Here is a 20,564-nt window from a genome sequence, read left to right as displayed (position 1 = left end):
CGGATTACGAAATTAAATTCACTCAAGGCGGGTATATCGTGGATAATAATATATCGTGTAATTAATTTGAAGCAATATATAATAATAACCATTGTGTATATATATTCTTCGACCAGCATCGATATTAAAATTAAATTCGAAATCCCATTTCATCCAAACCCACGGCGAGCGTATAACATTTCCTCAAAGCCGAAATCCACTCTCCTCCCAAAAAGTACGAAAAAACCATTTCCAATCTATTAAAAAACACAACGCAAAAAAATATATATATATGGCAACGATATTTATCCAAAAAAAAAAGAGAGAAGAAAAATACAAAAGAACACGATCCATCCACGATCGAAGCCCCTTTTCGACAACAAGAAGAGAAAGAGAACACACTCTATCATGGAAGATCGGCAAGGAGAATCGCCTGTAATCAGTCTCGATTCAAGCGAAACCCAGTCGAGGATGGAAATCCAGCCGACTCCTTGGGCGGCCGATTCTCCTTCCCCAACTCGATCGGCGCGCGCATGCTTGACACGCGACTCGGCGAGAGTTTCGGCGCTCGATCGATCCCATCCGATTTTGCACGCCGGCAAGAGATCGATTATTCGTCGGACGGACGGTTGTTTCTTGGATTCGACGGTTTCCTTGCGTTTCAGAGGATTTAACGTGCGTGCGTGCTGGATGGTTATCGATCGATCTTTCGTGGGAAATAGGTGGCGAGTTGTGTGATAAACTTGTGTTTTTCCCTCGATCTCTGTAGAAACAAATCCTAATATCCTAATGATATAATTTTTTTTTATAAATTTCCAAATTTCTGATTAATAAGTGCAGAAAAACCGCGCTCGAGCTCTTCTTCGAGGAAGATTCTCGTATTCCGTAGAAAAGGAGTGAGTGAATGGGAAGAAATTGGAGGAAATGGAGCGATCGTTCGAATAAGAAATAAATAAATAAATAAGTAAAAGAACACGCGTGATAAAAAGAAACGCTTTTTCTTCGTTCGTGGGTCCACCAACGTGTGGCGGATAATCTCGTAACGGGGCATCGGATCTTTCGCACGAATTCCTGTTTCGAAACGAAAATAGTCGAAGGATCGATATTTTTACATTCAGTTTCGCGTGTTTTCGGTAGAGATTTGGCGAAAAGTTGATTTCTTTTTGCAGTTAAGCAAAGTATAGATCGAATTGTAAGATATTTGTACAGAATAAGATATTTTGAATTTAATGATCCTTCTTCCTAGTTCTACCTCGAATTAAATCGATACGATGACGAGCGTTTTAAGTTTTCAAAATTTGATTTGGACTTTGTTTTTGTTTGGACAGACGTGTATTCGCGCCACATCTTTTTCGCGTTCCAAGTTTATTCGATCGATTATTCCGATCGAAGGAACGGATAGGAAATTACTGTACGTTTTCTTCCCTCTTCTAAACTGACGACTCTGGACACGTTCGATTGTCGTCATGTTGACAAAATCAAAGGGGCCGACATCTTTATTATCATTCTCGAAACTCTCTGTCCTGAATATTCTATGAATGCAAAACAGGAGGGGTCTGATCGTGTGAAGCTCGTGAGGGCACGAATCGATTTTATGCTAACAATACCGTCGATTCTCTTACCCTTTTCCTTTCTCTCTTTCTTTTCCTTGTATCTCCTGGTGAAACAGATCATCCGTGTTTAATGATCGTTTTATCGAGTCAAACCGTTCGATTTTGTCGTTTATTTCATAGATAAAATCACGACGTAAATTATTACGTATAAATACGTATGTTGGCGATAATTCGAAGAAAAAGCGAGTCGTGTATAACAGAGAGTCGAAAGAAGAGCTCGGGCGTCCCGTTAATGGGCAAATTGTTGGCCAGTAATAACGAGCGAGCTGTTACTTCCAATTACAACGGGTGACGCATTCCCGTTATTGGCAGTGCAATTTTTATAACAAGCTGAAACTCACCGTTCCTGTCGGAATTTAAAAAACGGATCCCTCATCTTTTAACGCTACGCTCTTCGTAATATTATTATTTCCAATCCCCTTTTCATCGCGTTTCCTTACGCGCTTTTTATAACGATATACCTTTTATTATATTTTCTCGATAGGTTCGTATTCAATTGTTCCCTTATCTCGTCACAAAATTCTTCTGTTCTGTTCGTAGAAACAGTAGGGCTGTATGCGATATTTTTATTTCTCCGTATATTCGTATTCGATTATACTTTTTATCTTCCAATTGATTATTCACAAATTCGTGTTTTCTGTAACAAAGCTATTTCATTATACAATATATATATATATATATATAAATATAAATATTATACAATATTTTTTTACTTCGCAATATATTCGTGTTCAATTATATAATTTTCCAATCATCGATTGTTTACGAATTCGACGCGTTTTCCATAAAATGCATTCTCGAACGCTTGATAGAGCTATTTCGTCATATTTTGTTTATATACAATATTTTTATTTCGCAAATCTCACAGTTTCATCCTTAACGCGTCGATTATTCATAATTTCGATGTTATTTCGCGACATATTCGTATTCGATTTCTAATCTTCCAATTCTCGAATTCGACTATTTTCGTAATAAGATTTTTCGATATTACATACGATATTTTTATATTTGATTTTTATCTTCCAATTCATGAATTTGATTATTTTCGAAAATTCATCGATATTATATACGATATTTTTATATTCCTATTTAATTTCTTCCTAACCTTCCAATTCACGAATTCGACTATTTTCGATAAAATTCTTCATCGATGTTATATACGATATTTTTATACTCGATTTTTAATCTTCCAATTCACGAATTTGACTATTTTCGATAAAATTCATCGATATTATATACGATATTTTTATATTTCTATTTAATTTCGTGGATCTTCCAATCCACGAATTCGATTATTTTCAATAAAATTCTTCATTGATATTATATACGATATTTTTATACCCGATTTTTAATCTTCACGAATTTGACTATTTTCGATAAAATTCTTCATCGATATTATATACGATATTTTTATATTCGATTTTTAATCTTCCAATTCACGAATTTGACTATTTTCGATAAAATTCATCGATATTATTATATACAATATTTTTATACTCCTATTTAATTTCTTAATCTTTTAGTTCAAGAATTCGATTATTTTCGATAAAATTCTTCATCGATATTATATACGATATTTTTATATTCCTATCTAATTTCGTAATCTTCCAATTCACGAATTCGACTATTTTCGATAAAATCCCTCCATTCCCGTACGCATAATACGATATTTTTATTTCGCGATTACACACGATTTCTAATCTTGCAGTTTGATCGTTGACGCGTCGATTATTCGACGAATTCGACGCGCGTTCTCGACAAAGTTGTTCGCACAACCGCAATAGGGGTGTTTCAAACGCGAGCACGTACATCAAGCTTTATCGTTGCCCGCATTTCCTATCAATGGATCGATCTTAGTCGAAACAGATAACATCGCGTGAAACCTCTTCAACTGGTGCCCGCTTAAATCGGCTCTCTGCGTTTATCGCACACCCTTTCGTTATTTTTGTCAATAGAACGAAATTTTTTTATCCTTCTTCGAATACGAGCTATTATTACGCGACACACAAACATTCTTGTTGTTATATTTTAAAAAATATGCTGCCCCAAAAGTGTCTAAACTGTGCTAAAACGAAGAGATATCGCGAGTATATATTCAGCTTAAATAAAAGTGTCTCCTATTTCTTTTAAGCACACCGATATTACTATATTTAATTACCATATCGCGTGATCTTTGTTTCGCTTATTCGAAAGAGTATAATCGTAGAAAGAAATATTTCCAATTGGATTGGCTTATTGATCTCTGAATGAACGAATTGGTTAATGAAATTCGTTATACAAAATCGTTATACGTGCGAAGAAGTATTTAATAACAAAGTATTAAAATCTGTTTATCCAAACTTTGGTTACGAAATCAGGATTTTCGAGTCGGGCGAATTTCCCTCGATAAGATTCAAGAAACACACTCTCACGAACTACTTTAATTAATAACTTGATAGAATTTACGTCTCGATTAGCGAGTTAGGCGAGTTATTTTGCATAATAGATCGATAGGGGCAAATAATTATGTAAATATAGACAATGGACGTGAGATTTATTCGTATGCGTGGAGAAAGGATATGAGGATAGCCAGAGGGTAATAAATGTTGGCTTCATAAAACGTTTCAATAACGAGGATAATGGGGAAATATAATAAAAACCGAGGCAGAAAATTATTTCATTTTCACGTATTTTATATTCGTTTCAACTTGGTATAAAGATTTAATGCGAAAATGAGAAGTGGATCGTTAATATGAATTATTATTAATCGTTTACGCTTTAACCTTTGTCATTTCTTTCGTTCCACATTCTTTTGCCAAATGAAAGGATATTCTTCTTCGAATCTTGCTCGAGAAGCAAAACTTGTAAAAAATATATATAAATATATATATGAAATATAGAAAATATTTCGTGGAGAGAAATCACGATTATTTCATAATTAAAAATAGCATGCGCGTAAACGGATATATGTTCGAAGCTCGTCGGGGAAAAACTATCGAAGGATATTTTACGGTGAGATAAAATTGTATGGAAGAACGAAATATCGGTACGTTGGGAACGACGATGGAATATCGAGATCGAATGGCGAGTGGATCAGGTATCGACGAGGCTCGACCACGTCACAAAATTGTGTGGATTCTCGAGTCGAGGCAGAGTCGCTCTGAACGGAAATATATATATATATGTGTGTGTGTGTGTGTGTATCTGATCTGAAATGATGGAGGAGCAACGAACTGGGCAAATGGCTTACATGGATAGATAATCGTGGATTGGATATCGTGCAAGTTGGTTAGCTTGGACGAAATCTCGTTAAACCTCGCGGCAAGAGCCGGGTTTCGGTCGATAATTAGGGTTGAAATTTGTCCGAATCCAAAAGGTGATCATGGATCACCTTTCTCGTTCGTAAACGGAATCGATCGGTGAAATATCGATTTTAAGCGATGATAGAAGTTGGAAGATTATTCGAAAAATATCGATTTCAACTGAAACACGATGATAGAAATCTGAAGATTATTCGAAAAATATCGATTCCAAGTGAAAAACAACGATCGATATAGGATTCGATCGGCTTTTTCGATCGGATAAAAGTTGGAAGATTATTCAAAAAATATCAATTTCAACTGAAATACGATGATAGAAGTCGGAAGATTATTCGAAAAATATCGATTCCAAGTGAAAAACAACGATCGATATAGGATTCGATCGGCTTTTTCGGTTGGATAAAAGTTGGAAGATTACTAAAAAAATATCAATTTCAACTGAAACACGATGATAGAAGTCGGAAGATTATTCGAAAAATATCGATTTCAATTGAAATACGATGATCGATACCGGATAGAAGTTGGAAGATTATTCAAAAAATATCGATTCCAAATTGAAACACGATGATAGAAATCGGAAGATTATTCGAAAAATAATGCCGACTTACATAGCTTGTCAAATATATATAAGTTGGAAAGAACGAAATAATTTTAATAGGATTGCTCGAATCGGAATTGAATTTTACATATATATATTCCCCTTTGATTCGTGAAAGTTCTATTTTTAATCCATCGCGAATATCACGAATCGCTCGTGATATTTGTGACGGGATTATCGTTGATCATCGATTCATCGAACAACGCGTTAATCCAACGTGGAATACACGAATATTTGTACAATATTCGTATAAATAATTCCTCTCTTCCTCGCATTTCGATACGCTTTTATCCCGTTTCATTGCAAATTCGTGCTCCAACGATATATCGTCGAATCAACGCGTATACAAAATTACGAAAAGGAATTAAGAAAATTTCAAAATCTCTATCCGACTCGTAGCCACGTTCGAAAGAAAGAAGGGGACGATTTCCTTCCTGGATCGAAATATCGTTCGAACGACCCTCCTCGAACGAAACAATCTCTACGTGCCCCGTGTCATCGATACGAGGTATGTCGGCCTAGAGTGGCGCTCCTGTTCCAACGTAATTTTCCCGTGCTTCCAATCCTCGTTAATGATCGATCGCGGCTAACTTATCATTGCTCTCGAGCCATTATTACCTTCGCTCCGGGTCGAAATCAAAAGCGTTCTCGTTCGATCAACGGGGAAGAAGGAGGGGGAAAGGAACGAGAAGATCGTTGCTCTTGGAATCGTTTCAACCCTTTGAACACGGAACAGCTTCAATCGGATCTTTGTTGAATTTCCGCGAGATGGAAAATTGGGGGGAGGGGGATACGAAGAGGAATTATGAAAATCAGCTTCGATTCCTAGCGTATGATTACGATGAATTATAAGTGTAGAAGGAAGGAAGATCGATTTTTTTTTTAACAGGAGATTTCCAAGTGATCCAGCTTTTAATAAGATTGTTTGTTACGGGGGGAATTTCCTCGAGGGTCGAGCACTTTTATCTTAGTTTTATCGTTTCGAATAAATATCGAATATATATCGAGCGATTAATTCAACGTGATCGATATTCGGCAAAAATTAAATTTATCATGCTAAATAAAAATCGCTCGAAAATTCTTCGTCTGCGATCAACTACGAATTTATATATACATAATCGTATATCGAAACTTGGATACCAATTAACAAAGGCTCGCTTTCCATTAATATTTTACGTTTCTATGAATTTCATTCCATCGAAATCATTTTTTCTTTTTTTATTCGCGAATATGCACACAATTCATCCACGAAGCAAATGAAAAAAAAAAGCTTCAATTTATCCAAAATCATCCAGCTCACTCTTTCCGAAAATCTTCTCTTTGAAAATCTCTCTTAACGTGAAATGAAAAAAAAAAGTCTGAAACAAATTCGAAACGAATCAAAACGAATATAAGGCGAATAAAACGGGAAAAGAGAAATAATGAAACCGATGTCGGCCTTTCGTCGCCAATTGGAAAATATGAATTCGTTTGATTTAAGACGCGGGATATTTTTGAATAGAACGGAAGTCGAAAACGGGAAAAAGGAGGAAAGAATGAAAAAAGAGTCCGATATAGAGCTGTACGGAAGCGTATACGCGCAATCGGGCGAAATAATTCGTTCCGGTTCGATACGCGCGTTGACACGAGCCCAAACGCAACAAAATGCTCGTGCAAAATGTAATTTCCTGGCTGAATAAAGCCAATCATTAATGATGCTTGCGCCTCACCCTCCAACCGTCAACCCTCCACCGAGCCTCCCCGATTTATATCGGAAATATTTCGAGGCGATAATTAATAAAAATAGAGGGAACAGACGAACAAAGATTTCGGATGAAGCGTTCGTTAGAAACTCGCGAAATTGTTTATTGGACTTGGATGTTGAACTTGTGTTTTCCCCTCCCCCGAAATCGTCTTTTCAAAAGAATCGTTTTTTCAAAACGAGTTTCCAAGCTTTTTTAATTTTTCGTGGAGGAAAGAAAAAAAGGAAAAAGGAAAAAGGACAGAATTCCACTTTTGCATCGCTCGTTACGGGAAATTGATCGTATCTTTCGTTTATTTGCAAGTGTTTGTTTGTTTGTTTTTTTGATTTGGTTAATCCTTTCAGTGGAATTATTCAATTCAGAGAAATGATGTTTCGATAGTAGAAGTGGTTGTTCCCTTTGGATTTTCAGTCGAAAAAAGATTGGAATTTTGTGTGCATTTTTGTTATGATTATCACTCGTGATTATGGTTATAGTTTAGCCTTGGAATCGTTCGTTTGTTTGTTCTTTCAATTTAATCCTCTCGCTGGAATTATTCAATTTGGAAAAATAATATTTAGAAGCAATTGTCGGCCTTCCGTGCCCGTTTATTTATTATTTTATTTCCAATGGACACGCAGCGTCGAGTTAGTGAAACGTATAAAAATAAAGATAGGAATCTTGTTAGTTTGTTTATGAATAATTGCGCACAAGATGTATGTCATCAACAACATTTCCTTAGATGATATCGATTCAACTCTATAACTCTTTCCACGCTAATAGATATCCCGTGATATTGTTCACGCGACGCTATAGTCGGCATATTTTGCATATCTTTGCATTATTAGATATACCAGATACACGTATATCGTTGTCTCTATCGCGGCGAAATTCAGTTCGTTTCAGTCTCGCGTCACTCGCGTTCCAATATTTCATACCAATCTTTATTATATCGTAATCACGTTTGTCAATTGTCAAATCCACTCCAAAAATCGCGTTCATAAACTCCCTCTACTTGCAATTGTAACTTTCAACCGTATCGACTCGAAGAATTATTAATGAATATTGTATATACCAGTGTATCGTTCATCCTTGTCGATCATGTTTATATCTCTTTTTCTTCGACTTGAAAAGGCTTGTCGTCGATTCAGCACATTGCTCTAACATCTTATTAACAAAGCCAAGATCGAAACCTCGATCCTAAACTGTATTTTTTAAGCGTGAAACCTTTCCTCGTTCTCTCGAAAGCGACTCGATTGATTACTGCCAAAAGATTTAATTTAATTTAATTTAATTTCCCATAGCTCTTCCCATTATCGAACTCCCCTTCTAATTAACAGATCATTGCCTTCGAAAATATTCGTACCACTATTTCTCGGCTATTGAAAAGACTAATACTTATATTTATCGCTTAAATATTTCGTTAAAATAAAAGAATACCCAACTTCTTTTAAAAGTTCCATAAACACACGTGCACGCGCTCAACGATCCATACGAGCGCAAAAAAAGTCTCGCTTCGGTTTATGTGTCCCCCCCCTTTCCTTCGACCAGGAATCGTTCCTCACCGAGGGAGAAAAGGAGAGGGGATAATTATTTCCCGTTACGCGCCGTTTCCTCTCTCGATCACGATCCCAGACAAGCTTGAAAACGTCCGAATCCCCCGAGCGATTTTCGTTCTTCCTCTTCCTCCTCGTCCTCCTCCTCCTCCTCCACGTGAAGATTATTTCTCCGCGTCGTAAAGATAAGGGGAAGATAATACTTCTGCGCGAGTTGGTAATGGAATTGACTTCCTTCTCGTCGTGGCGAGTCGTGAGTGAAGGAGGGAAGGAGGGGCTGGTTGTAAAGTAGCGGGAATAACGACCCGGTTTAAACGGCGTCCGCAGTTAAAAGTTTCGCGGGGCAAAAAAAAATATCGATTCGAACCGGGCGAAAATTGCTGGAACAATTATCGGTTGAAAGTTGAAAGTTTCGCGGACCAAGTTTTTTCGGATTCGTTGTTCGTAGGCTGCTCGTTTTTATCTCGCGTTATAGACGCGGCAGATTAAATATGATAAAATATAGCGCAAAATATAGTTGAAGCGCACGGGTATTGATCCCTTATGAAGGGTGTTCCAAAAGTACGGGTTAATTGAGGTTTGTTAACGAAAAATTGTTAACAAAAATGATCGAGATGCTTTAAATTTATTGTTTAAAAGGAAATAGAATAGATTATATTGCTTTTCTCGTGTAATAAAATTTGTATATTGTTATTTTATGTATCTCAAAATTATCTATGATAACGGCAAATATTTCAAAAATTGAATTCAAGGAGAACGTATATAAATTAGGATTTTTATTGTATTTTTAAATCCTTTTTTCATTTTATAAGAAATAAAAGTTTATTTATAGCGATTATAGCAACGATATATACGCCTATACGTAAATTTGGCGCAGCAATTTTGAATCCAAAGAAGAAGCGGACGGTAAGAAACGGTAGATGATTTATTACGACTGTGTCTCATCGCCAGCGGTGTTGCTCGTTTTTTTGCATTTTTTCAAAACGACCTCGTTTAATACGTCCGATCCATTTGGTGTTCTGGAAGGATGAAAATAAATAGGAGGGTGGCGCTCGTTTTATTTCGAGGAAGCGATTAATGGAATACATACATTATCTTCATCCGTTGAATAAACAGTTGTTAAAGGGATTATAAAAAAAAAAAAAATTCGATAATAAATATAACCCGAGGGGAGAAAAATTGAAGTCAGAAATGAGTCGAGAGGAAAATTCATTTTGCGAAATTTGATATTATCTTATCGAACGGTGTAAATAAACCGTCTGATCTGAAATTTATTATCGATAAATTAATTTAATAATTACCAGATTATCAATAATTACTTGTGACTATTATACACGCTGAATTATCGATTGCTCGGTATATAAACATTGGGGTATCGCATATAATTGGACCGACAAATTGACAATCGTACCAATACACGATTAATTAATCGCGTCAAGCGTTATAACAATTCAACCCACGTCTGGTATTTTTTTCTCCCTCTTTTTTTGAAGAAATCTTTCTTCTTCGTTCAAAATTCGTCAAAATTCGTTGAAAAAATTCGAATCCAATATTATTTTGTCCATAAATTTTCGATCTAAACGATTCGAAAATATTTTCCAAATCAATTTTCCAAATCTCGTCCGAATGGATAAACTGATACGTTTATAAATTTTCCAAAAAATAATAATTTCGCGTTTTCAAAATGCTAGAAAAACTCGTTGCTTCTCAATAAACGCCTCTCTCTCTCTCTCTCTCTTCAACTTTCAATTACCTTTTACCATAGTATCTCGTATGCATATTTCCAACCGCCAGAGTTTCATCATCCGTGAATTTCCTGAAAAACCCGGTTAACCGGTGCGTTCCATTTTGTTAATCTCTTGGTGGAAAATCTTTCGCGATTACGAATCGCGTTTCGAAGACGATTGTCCCCGAGTTAAATCATCTATTCGTTCTCATAAAATTCCAAACGACCGCCCGTGTTAATTAAACCAACGTAATCTACTCGTCGAGTTAATTGGGAATTAACGAACGAAAGCTTTTGATTCCTACGCGGATCCTCGTAATTTCGTATCGTGTGACGACACGAGGCAAGTTTCTCGAAACGATTATTTCGAAATCGGTTGGAAAAGAGATTAATAATCGAAATTGGTTGATCACCTTCGTTTCAAAATAAATCCTCGATTCAAATGTATTCAAATAACATTCTCGCTCGGGGAAACGTTGGGTTATTCGTCGTCCAAATGCGTGCGTGTTCAGAATGTTTCGTCAAGTGTCGAAGATATATTTTCGATAAGAGAACGTTAAAAGGTGAGGTTTCTTCTTGTTGAAAATTTTCTAATCGAATATATAAACGCGATATACGATATTCGAAGTCATTTTAAAGTATAATATAATATACTCTAATAATTCTTGTTAAATCTTGTCAATCAACGTACGTTATTTATTTATAAGTTTTCGATAGAAAATTATATAATGCATGCGTGTATGAATATTATAAACATCGAAATTGATCGCATCCAATTTAATGTTTTATAATATTTATCCGTTATTTTAATGGATCGCACATTTAATTTCGCGTATAATCGCGTAGGAAGTTGACAACGGATCAAAACATAAAGATACAAATTCTTTTCTTTCTTTTGTTTTTTTTTTTGATTTTCTTTCACATTATCGAACAACTGTTGTCGACTTGCAATTTGCAATGTGACGTCGACGATACATAAGAATCGATGAATTATCACCACGCATTCACAATTGCAGAAAGAAATATCGATGCCATTCTTCGACACGTAAGAGTTTCTCTATCATTGTTAGAGAAATCGTTGGTTGTAAATCTTAAAAATTTAGCGATGGGTTTGAATCCCTCTCTAAAATTTTTATATCTTGAGATTGAAACACGTTGCGTGTAAGCAAATTGACTTGAGCAATGGATTTAATTAATATTAAATCTATCAGTCACATGCATCACATACATTGAAATACGTTCCAATATTTGTAAAATTAGCGAAGGATTTAAGTCGATAGCTCGCGCGATCAAACTTATTACAGTTTCTTATTAATTCATCGTTTCCTCTCCAAAACTATCCTCTAAATATGTCATATATACAAATTTCAACGTGTTTAGATCCCAAAAATCTTAAGTCGTTCAAATCGTTGAAATGTAGCGATGGGTTCAAGAGATTAATCGTCTTAGAGATCTTAACGTTCCCCTGATTAAACGAGCGTATTAACTGCGTCTCTCGTGTAAAGAAACGAGCAACATTAAATAAAAGATGCCCGATGATGGCCTTTTAGTCGCGAACATCGATTTGACGGGATCAAAGGATCGCTCGAGATCAAACAAAGCCCGGCTTCCACCTCTGTTGAGCGCGATAAATCTCTCGTCACCGCTCGGCAAACACCGCTCTCCAACGCGCGAATCTCGAATCCAACCACGCGGCCTCCATTTCTCGCGCAGAGGGAGCGTGAGTGCCTCACGAGAGGAAGAAAGAAGTTTGGAATTGTAGGGAAGCGTCGGAGTATTATTATCGGACGATGGAAGGGGAGGGATCGTTCAAAGGCGAGGAAGTGAGAAAAGTTGTCTAATGAAATTGGCTCGCTGAGAACCGTGGAGGAGGCTCCCCTTCTTCTTCTTCTTCTTCCTCTCCTGTTTCCAGGGAATTTCCGGCTGTCGTGTCGCTAAGACGACCCTCCCGATTGTTTCGTAAACATTACACTTTCTTCCGCCCTTCTTTCGCCTCTTTCGAAGAGAAATTCGAATTATCGAGATGATTGGACCAAGATTTCCCATGCCAGAATTGGCTTCTTATTTTTCTTTTTTCCTTTCTTTCTTTCTAGAAAGAATGAGATTAATAAGTAATTTCCAATTCGCTCGAATACGGGAGTGAAATTCGAAAAAATTTTTAATCAACGAAGGTTGAATCGGAACCCTTCTCCTTTTATTTCTAGTGTTTCCCGTTGTGTGATAAATTCGTAAAACTCGAAGGGGTGGCGGGGAAACGAGCTCCCTGGTCAATTATGGGAGCCATTCTCATCGATGGCTTCCTCAAACTTTCCCCGAGAACCAATTATCTCTCGCAATCTTATTATCTCTGCCCAACATCTTCCTCCTCCTCCTGTTATTTTCTTTTTTTTCTACTCTTTTTCGATCGATATTCGTGCTATTACCGACCGAGAAAGAAAAGAAGAAATATTATCGAGATGATCGAGAGATTAAAAAATATAAAATTTTAGATGCTACGAAATTTCCATCCACCTCGATATACTTGCAGGTAATTATTAGCCGAATAAAATTTCCCCCTCGCGGATAAATTAACGAAATTACCAGTCATTCGAGAATGAAACGCGGCTCGAATTTCACTAGAAAATCTAAATCTTCTTCTTCGACTCGGTGTTTATTAACGCGACTTAATGTACGAGTGTCGAACCGAACAAAGTTTTAATGAAGTTGTTATATAGTCCAAGGTATTCGAGTCAATGATAAACAAAATTACATTTCGAGGATTCTTCTTCGTTCGGAAACTTTCCTCCTCTTTTTCTCTTTTTCCGATTAATGAAGGATGATGAGAGGTGTAGAATCTTTCTTTCTCTCTCTCTCTCTTCATTCGTCATCCGCCATATATTTTATAAAGTGCTAGCGGAAACTCGTTAAACTTTCTTCCCTCACTTTGTGGGTGGAATCGCGTTCGTTTCTGGAATCCAGATTTAAATAACGAGCGGATAGAGTAGAGATTTTTCTTTCTTTTTTTCTTTTTTTTTTGTTCAAATCGAGAGGAACGAAGATTTTAACGGGGATGGGCGTGAAAAAAAATATTTGGAAATTCGTCGAACCCAATCAAGATAAAATAATATCTCGAGCGAAATCTTTAGCAGATTTTCAGAACGTCGCCGATTATGATGGATGCTGGCAGAGATTCCAAGATATAAATCCGAGCGACCCACAAGAAGGATAGAGGCGAAAATTATATTTCATTTTTTCAGCTTATGCGGAGATTTAATTTTTAGAAAATATTTAATTAATGTAGAGTAAGGAGGGAAATATAAGAATGTATAGAAAAGTGGCGCGAGCAATATTAATTTTAATATAGTTTTCCAAAGAAAATTTCTATTCAAGGAATCGTTGACAAATCGTGCGAATTTCTAATAACAAAGCAATCGCTTAACTTTAAGTTTAATTTACAAAAAAATAGGAAGCAAGAAATTTATCGATAAATTTACGGAATATTTCTCAACTATTTTACTTTAATCTGTAAACAGATGTAAAAAGAGAATTAAAAAGTTGAACGTATAATTATCATTATTACGTTACAATTATTTTTCGTAAACTTGTAAAAATGAACCGCTGCCATAATGAAATTCTACTCGCCGTGGGTTCAACCTCGATTCCAAGAGAATATCTAGAATAACTCCACATTCACATCGCCATTTACGCCTACGACAAAATTTTCGTAAATACCAGAGTTGACGGGCCAACTCTCGAAGTCCTTTCGCCTTCTCCTAACTCTGCTCCTCGAGATTATTAAACTTTCATCGAATCCTTAAAGTTCGAACATTGCCCTGCCTCGAGCTGGCTCGTTACGAATTCCATAACTCTCAACCAAGATCTCCATAATAATATCGTTTCGTCATGGACGAAACATGGTGTAATTCTCAACAACAAATCCTATTCATTTGTTATATTGCCGCGCTCGAAATATCGGGGGATAGAAACGATCGATGGAATCTCGAGGAAAGAGGTACGATCGATTTGAACAGGTCGAATCGTCGGTTTTGTCCTCCTCGGGGTGAAAATCCGGGAATATCGGCGATCTCTCGAAGCAGCGGTATCGATTAAGGGGTTAATTAATCGCTGTGGCGGGACTGTGGACGGGATTGCGACACGAGAAGGGCTGCTCTGGGATTGTTCATCGAATTTCCATCGACTCCCGCCAACCTTCTGATAATCGTGCGAATAATCACGGATTTAGGGATCGAAGTGGTGACCGAAGAGCTGAAATTTCTTTTCTTTCTTTTTATAGTCTTCGAAATAATTTAAGGATGGAGCTTAAAAAGATTTTAGAGTCCAGGCTTATTAATGACACTTGTTATTTTAGCTTATAGCTTTGTTATTCAATGTTATGCTAGCAATACCACAGCTTCATAGTTGGCACCTATTTGTTTTTCTTACATTTATATTCAACTCGTGCATTTATATTTATCGCTTTTTCGCGCTGTTCATCGTAGAAATTTCGTAAAAATTGCTCGCGGGATCTTCCTTCCGATATTTCTATGTGAAAAACGAGTATTTAAATATACATGAATTTCTATCCAGAGTGAGAATTCCGTTTAATCAATGATTGCGTGATACGCTGTCTCATCTTTTACTTTAATTTTATCATTTTCGAGATCGAATAATCGACTATCGGTGCTCGAACTTTTTCATCGACGACCACCCCGAGCAATCGAATCGATGAAATTAATCCCCCTTTGTAACGTCACGGCGCACGAAATTTCAAAACTCGTTTCTGTTCGACACGGTCCGACAAATTGGAACTGCTCGAAAAACTTTGAAAAACGGTCCATATTTTTTTCCAATGCGAATTAGGGAATTTTCCCCCGAAAATTAATTACACTTTTTTTTTCGCGTATTTAATCGATCGGTAATTTTCGATTCACCGGAGAGAGAGCTTATTTAATAATCCTCTTTATAATAGCATTGTTAAAACGGACTCACGGTATTGTTATTATTGTATTAAAAACAAATTACAAACAACTTAATAATACACGCAGCGATATAACTCGTCAACCGTTTTCAACCTGCCCCTCCTTTTCCCCGTAAAATTCGGGAAATAAACGAGCCATTTTCCATGGAGGGGAAATTTCCGTCCCGATTAACGATCGACGATCGTATTCGATCGATTCGACGGCGAATCGAGAGGCCAATCGTCGATCGGCGCCAATGAAACCGCACACCGGAAATGTAACGGTTCGTCATTTCGATTTCACCGAATATCTGAAAGCGCGGTCGCCCATCCTCGCCTATTATCCTCCGGCTCTTCCCCTCCCCCGAGTACCTTTCGAATATTTCGAATATATTCGTCCAGCGAGGGAGAATATATTCGTCCAGTTGGCGTACTCGTTTTGGAGCAGAGGAGAAAAGAAAATCCTTTCTGTTGAGAAAAGGGAAAAGGGTTCGTTTGTTCCTCGAAAATATATTTTTCGATAACTTTCCTTCTTTTTATAGATTATCAGAATCCTCGAACTTGGAAGCTTTTCATTTCACGTGCACATTTGAACACATTCGTATCCCCATAAAAAATAAACAAACTCGAATCAAACTTGACCACTTTTCCTCGCGTTTCGCTCGAATCGCATCTCTGGAAACTTTTTCAAAAGATATTATTATTCCTAAGGTAATTTATTCTTTGAATCATAAATTACAAGTCAAAATAAATCTTTTCATAAAAATTAATTTTTAGATAAAGTTATTTTCATTTACCAATCCTCCCAATCAAATTCAAATTAATTATACATTTACGAATAATTTAAATAAATAATTATATTAAATAAAACTCTATAGGGTCTTATCGTCCCACGATTAAATTTTAGAATTTTTACCAAAAATTTAAATTCATTTTAATAAAATGACAACAATCGTATCTGTGTTCCAGACGAAGCGGCGAAGCGTGGACGGAAACGGGGCGAGGACACGTGGCGGCGAGGAGAGGAGGGAGAGGGCGATGACTTAAGTCGGTCCCTGTTTGCCCTGGTGCGGAGCGCAGCGACCGAGGAGGAGGAGGAGGAGGAAGGAAGCGGCGCCCCGCGAATGGGGGGAGAATCGATACGACCGTAGAAAGAATCGCGGAGAAAGTTGGAGGTGTTTTTTCTCTCTCTCCTCCCCATCGCCTCGAGATCGATGCGTGCGAACTCGAGCACCGAAACCCGGCTCCCGAACAAATCCCTTCTTCGTCTTCGCGAGGCGCCCGCGAAAACGATCGCAATTGGCCCGATTTCAGCGTGAGAGAGAGAAAGGGATACAGACAGATAGAGACAATCGACGAGATGAGCTTCTTCAACTCGTTGCAACAGTACGTGACGGACAGCGTGGCCAGCCTCAGCCTGAGCCCGAAGAGGTTCTCGTTCAGCCGCGAGGATTCGGGGTCGAGCGCGACGGGGAGGAGCGGCTCGACCGGCAGCGTGACGAGCACTACCAACACCAACTCGACGGCGCAACAGTCCACCCCTCATGGCTATCCAAAGGTGAGGAGAATTAATTAAAGGAATTTGGATTTAGCGATACGAGTTATAGTCCACGTTTCTTTGCATTTCTGCTCGTCCCCGTTGGGAATAATTGGAGGAGAAGTTATTGGTTCGTGTCCTTGAAAGATTGCACGGAAATCGACTCTGTTGTCGAGCGACACGGCCTCGCGTGGGAAACGGGACGTCGAAAGTTTTTAATAAGCGGTGGTGCTTTCGAGGGAAGCGAGTCAGGTGGAGATACCCTTAGAATGTAATCGAATCGTTTGACGGGCAAACTTTCGCTTCTTCTTTCTTTCTCCTTCCCGTTTTCTTTCCTCTTTTTCTTTATTCATTATTCAGACGAGCTTTGCTCGGTAGTAATGGTGATCAAATTTGTACTCGTGGAATAATGATCGTGTAATTCGGAACACGTGGCCGTTTCCAACGCACGGTATAATTATAGGATGAGAAAGAAGCGCGGAACTTACGTATGGCGCGCGTTGTTTCAAGTTATATACGAAATTTGCCCGTGGAAAATGGGTATCGAGGATATTATCGTTAATCTCGAAGTTTTATAGATTTTGTTACGGAATGATGTATTAATTTGTTGCAAATGCTCGATAAAGTTCGATAATGTTTCGCTATAATGTTTGCCGAGCGCTAGTTCTATCTTTAATTCAAACAGTGGTTGTTTTGTAGAGTAAGCAAGTTTGAGTAACGTTCTAACCAGGAGATTTTAAGTACACGTTCCTTCGTGGTTTCGTCTTTAATAATAGAACTCACGTGTAAAGTACATTATTATTCTTCGTGATATAACAATATAATGCATATTATCGCATTTAAACCGTCTAATCCATTAACCATAACGTGTTAACCGTATCTTACCTCTGGAAATCGCGTTTCCCGCAACAAGTGCCGCGTAAAAGTTTTAAAAGAAATTTAACGAATTTGTCGAAATCATTTGCAAAATTTGTATATAATATTACACCACACGGAGATGAAAAAACTCGGGAATGTTATACGAAAATTTCAATATTTCCAACTCGTCATATCTATCGTATCTCGTCAGAAAACTGGAAGCGACGTTTTCGAAATTTTTAATCGCGAATATCACGTCTCACGAAGAATTCTCAAACTCACCAAATTCTTAAGGGGTACGTTTCAAAATTTTCAAAGCCACGTCTCACAAGGGCCAAAAATTTTTAAACTCATCAAATTTCTGAGGACTACATTTTAAAATTTTCAAAGCCACGTCTCACAAGGGTCAAAAAATTTTAAACTTATCAAATTTCTGAAGACTACGTTTCAAAATTTTCAAAGTCACGCTTCACAAAAACTAAAAATTCTCAAACTCATCAATTTCTTGAGGGCTACGTTTCAAAATTTTCAAAGCCACGTCTCACAAGGGCCAAAAAATTTTAAACTCATCAAATTTCTAAAAACTACGTTTCAAAATTTTCAAAGCCACGTCTCACAAGGGCCAAAAATTTTTAAACTTATCAAATTTCTGAAGACTACGTTTCAAAATTTTCAAAGGCACATCTCATAAGGACCAAAAAAATCCAAAAATTCTCAAGTCAGAGTTTCGAAGACTGCATTTCAAAATTTTCAAAGCCACGAATATCAAGCCTTACGAAGACTAGAAAAATCCAAAAATTCCCAAAGATTCTGAAAACTCAGTCACCAACGACAAAAATTATATTTCAAAATTTTCAAAATTACGAATCTCGCGTCTAGTAGTAGATTCTCGGAAAGATTCTCAAAAATTCTCAACTCGGAACTTTACGATTGAATATCACGAGAGCGAAAAAGCACGCAAGTCGAAAAGTTGAATCTTACCCTCTGTTTACCGACTTACTGTTTCAGGTGGTGCCTCCACCGGGTGCCTCCACCAGCTCCCACGGGCGGTCGCTGTCGACACGCAGACGAACTCTCGAGTGCACTTCCCCCGGGCTGACCGTGCACCCAGCCGCAGGGAGCGGATCGGGCACCACCTCGCCCCGCAGGGTCGGCTCCTTCCGAAGGAGCACCGGTTCCGCCGATCGGCCCCCCCTCATGTTCTGCCGAAGGAGGCCCTCCTGGCCGGAAGTCGACATACAAGCCACCTCCGGGTGAGTACGACCCGCCTTCCGATTCCCCCTTCTTCGCGCGCCTCCACGTCTCGCCATGACAAGGTGGAAGAGGGGAAGTTGGTAAATTGCTTCGGTCGACAGAGGGAGGGTACGGATTGGAAAGTTGAAAGATGGGCTTTCAAGTTTTTCGGATTTCAGGGATTAGGTGAAGTTTGATACAATGATGCTCGAACGAGTTTTGGTGGATAATTTCGTGGATCAGTGGATCGATTTTCCTCCCTCAGGCTGGATATATTTTTTTAATAGGAGGATATGGATTCGATATGGATTTATAATTGAAATCTTAAGTGATCTCGTTAAGAAAGAATAAAGTCGAAAGTTGTGTATTTAAGAACGTTCTTATTATATATTTGAAAATGAGAGCAAGTGTAAAAATCTTGGATTGAAAAATGGTAATCATTTTTACCGTTCGTCGCTGCCGTTCGTTTATATTTATGGTTATCCTCAGATAAATGGAGCGACAATTCATATACGATAGAAATCCACCTCTCTGAGTAATCTGAATAATCACTCGTTGAAATTTCGTTCCCAAAATAGGAGTCTATTGTATCATATGGAATGCAAGAACAATGAATGGCCGTTTGAATGAATAAATTCGCGGATCTTTTTTTCTATTAATCTTGCTTACTTAAATTAATTCGATACGAAAAATTGAACGTTAATTAATCAACGTTTGGAACGCAAGGTTGAAATAACAGGCGAGACGAAGAGACTCGATTAATTTCATTGTCCGGCAGCATAATCCTATACAGGGATTTTGCCTCCGTTTCACAAGCTACGCATCGATAGTTTAATCTGTTTGTCCCTAAATTCCACTAAGCTTCCCGATTAACTGTACCGATCCGTTTGTCTCAGGTCGCTTCAATTAACCGGCAACGTATAACATTTCTAAACGGCAATTCGAAAGGAAAATTCGACGAATTTCGCGTTCTCCATTGCTGGTTCGACACGAAAAGCATAAAATCATTTGATGGAACAGAATTTGATTTTATTAAACCAGTACATTTATTTTTTATTAAGATATTATTCTACTAGATATTGGATTAATTCGACGAGATATTAGTCTCTTCTTTTTTTTTTTACCAGAATTATTAATTTTTATTATACGTAAAAAGTTTCGAAATTCGGTCTAACTTTTATATAAATGGACGACCTGACCTCGATCGCGACACGATCAAGTTTTGATATTCAACGGTGAATTATACATTTTTCCAAGCAAATATATTTCGATCGAAACATGGAATAATAATATAAATGTATAAAAACAGTTGGAAGTTTGATTGTAGGATTGTTAAAAAAAGAAAAGGAAAGAAACGTAAGATTAAAAAGCTTGTTCAAAGATTCAAAAATTTTATCTAGGATAAAATTCGAAGGAATAAGTAATTAATTAATTCAGCAGACACTTTACTTAAGATACTACCAAAATTCTATCGGTTTTAAATAAATTGCAAGGGAGAGCGTAAGTCT

General features: G+C 37.4%; 1 protein-coding gene across 7 annotated transcripts in view; it reads left to right on the top strand.

The window, feature by feature from the left end:
• Window positions 1-20,564, top strand: part of LOC107999339 (BAI1-associated protein 3) — a 90,398-nt gene that overhangs the window by 21,494 nt on the left and 48,340 nt on the right. For all 7 annotated transcript variants that reach the window (XM_062077311.1, XM_062077310.1, XM_017059097.3 and 4 more), the window contains exons 2-3: window positions 16,398-16,986; window positions 18,832-19,076. In XM_062077311.1, coding sequence (XP_061933295.1) covers window positions 16,789-16,986; window positions 18,832-19,076 — 443 coding nt within the window. In that variant the 5' untranslated portion in view covers window positions 16,398-16,788. The remainder of the gene's footprint in view (window positions 1-16,397; window positions 16,987-18,831; window positions 19,077-20,564) is intronic.

The sequence above is a fragment of the Apis cerana genome, linkage group LG7 (genome assembly GCF_029169275.1).
Source record: "Apis cerana isolate GH-2021 linkage group LG7, AcerK_1.0, whole genome shotgun sequence".
In the NCBI taxonomy this organism is placed as follows: domain Eukaryota; kingdom Metazoa; phylum Arthropoda; class Insecta; order Hymenoptera; family Apidae; genus Apis; species Apis cerana.
The sequence above is the reverse complement of the archived record's forward strand: the minus strand, read 5'-3'. Positions and strand labels throughout refer to the sequence as shown.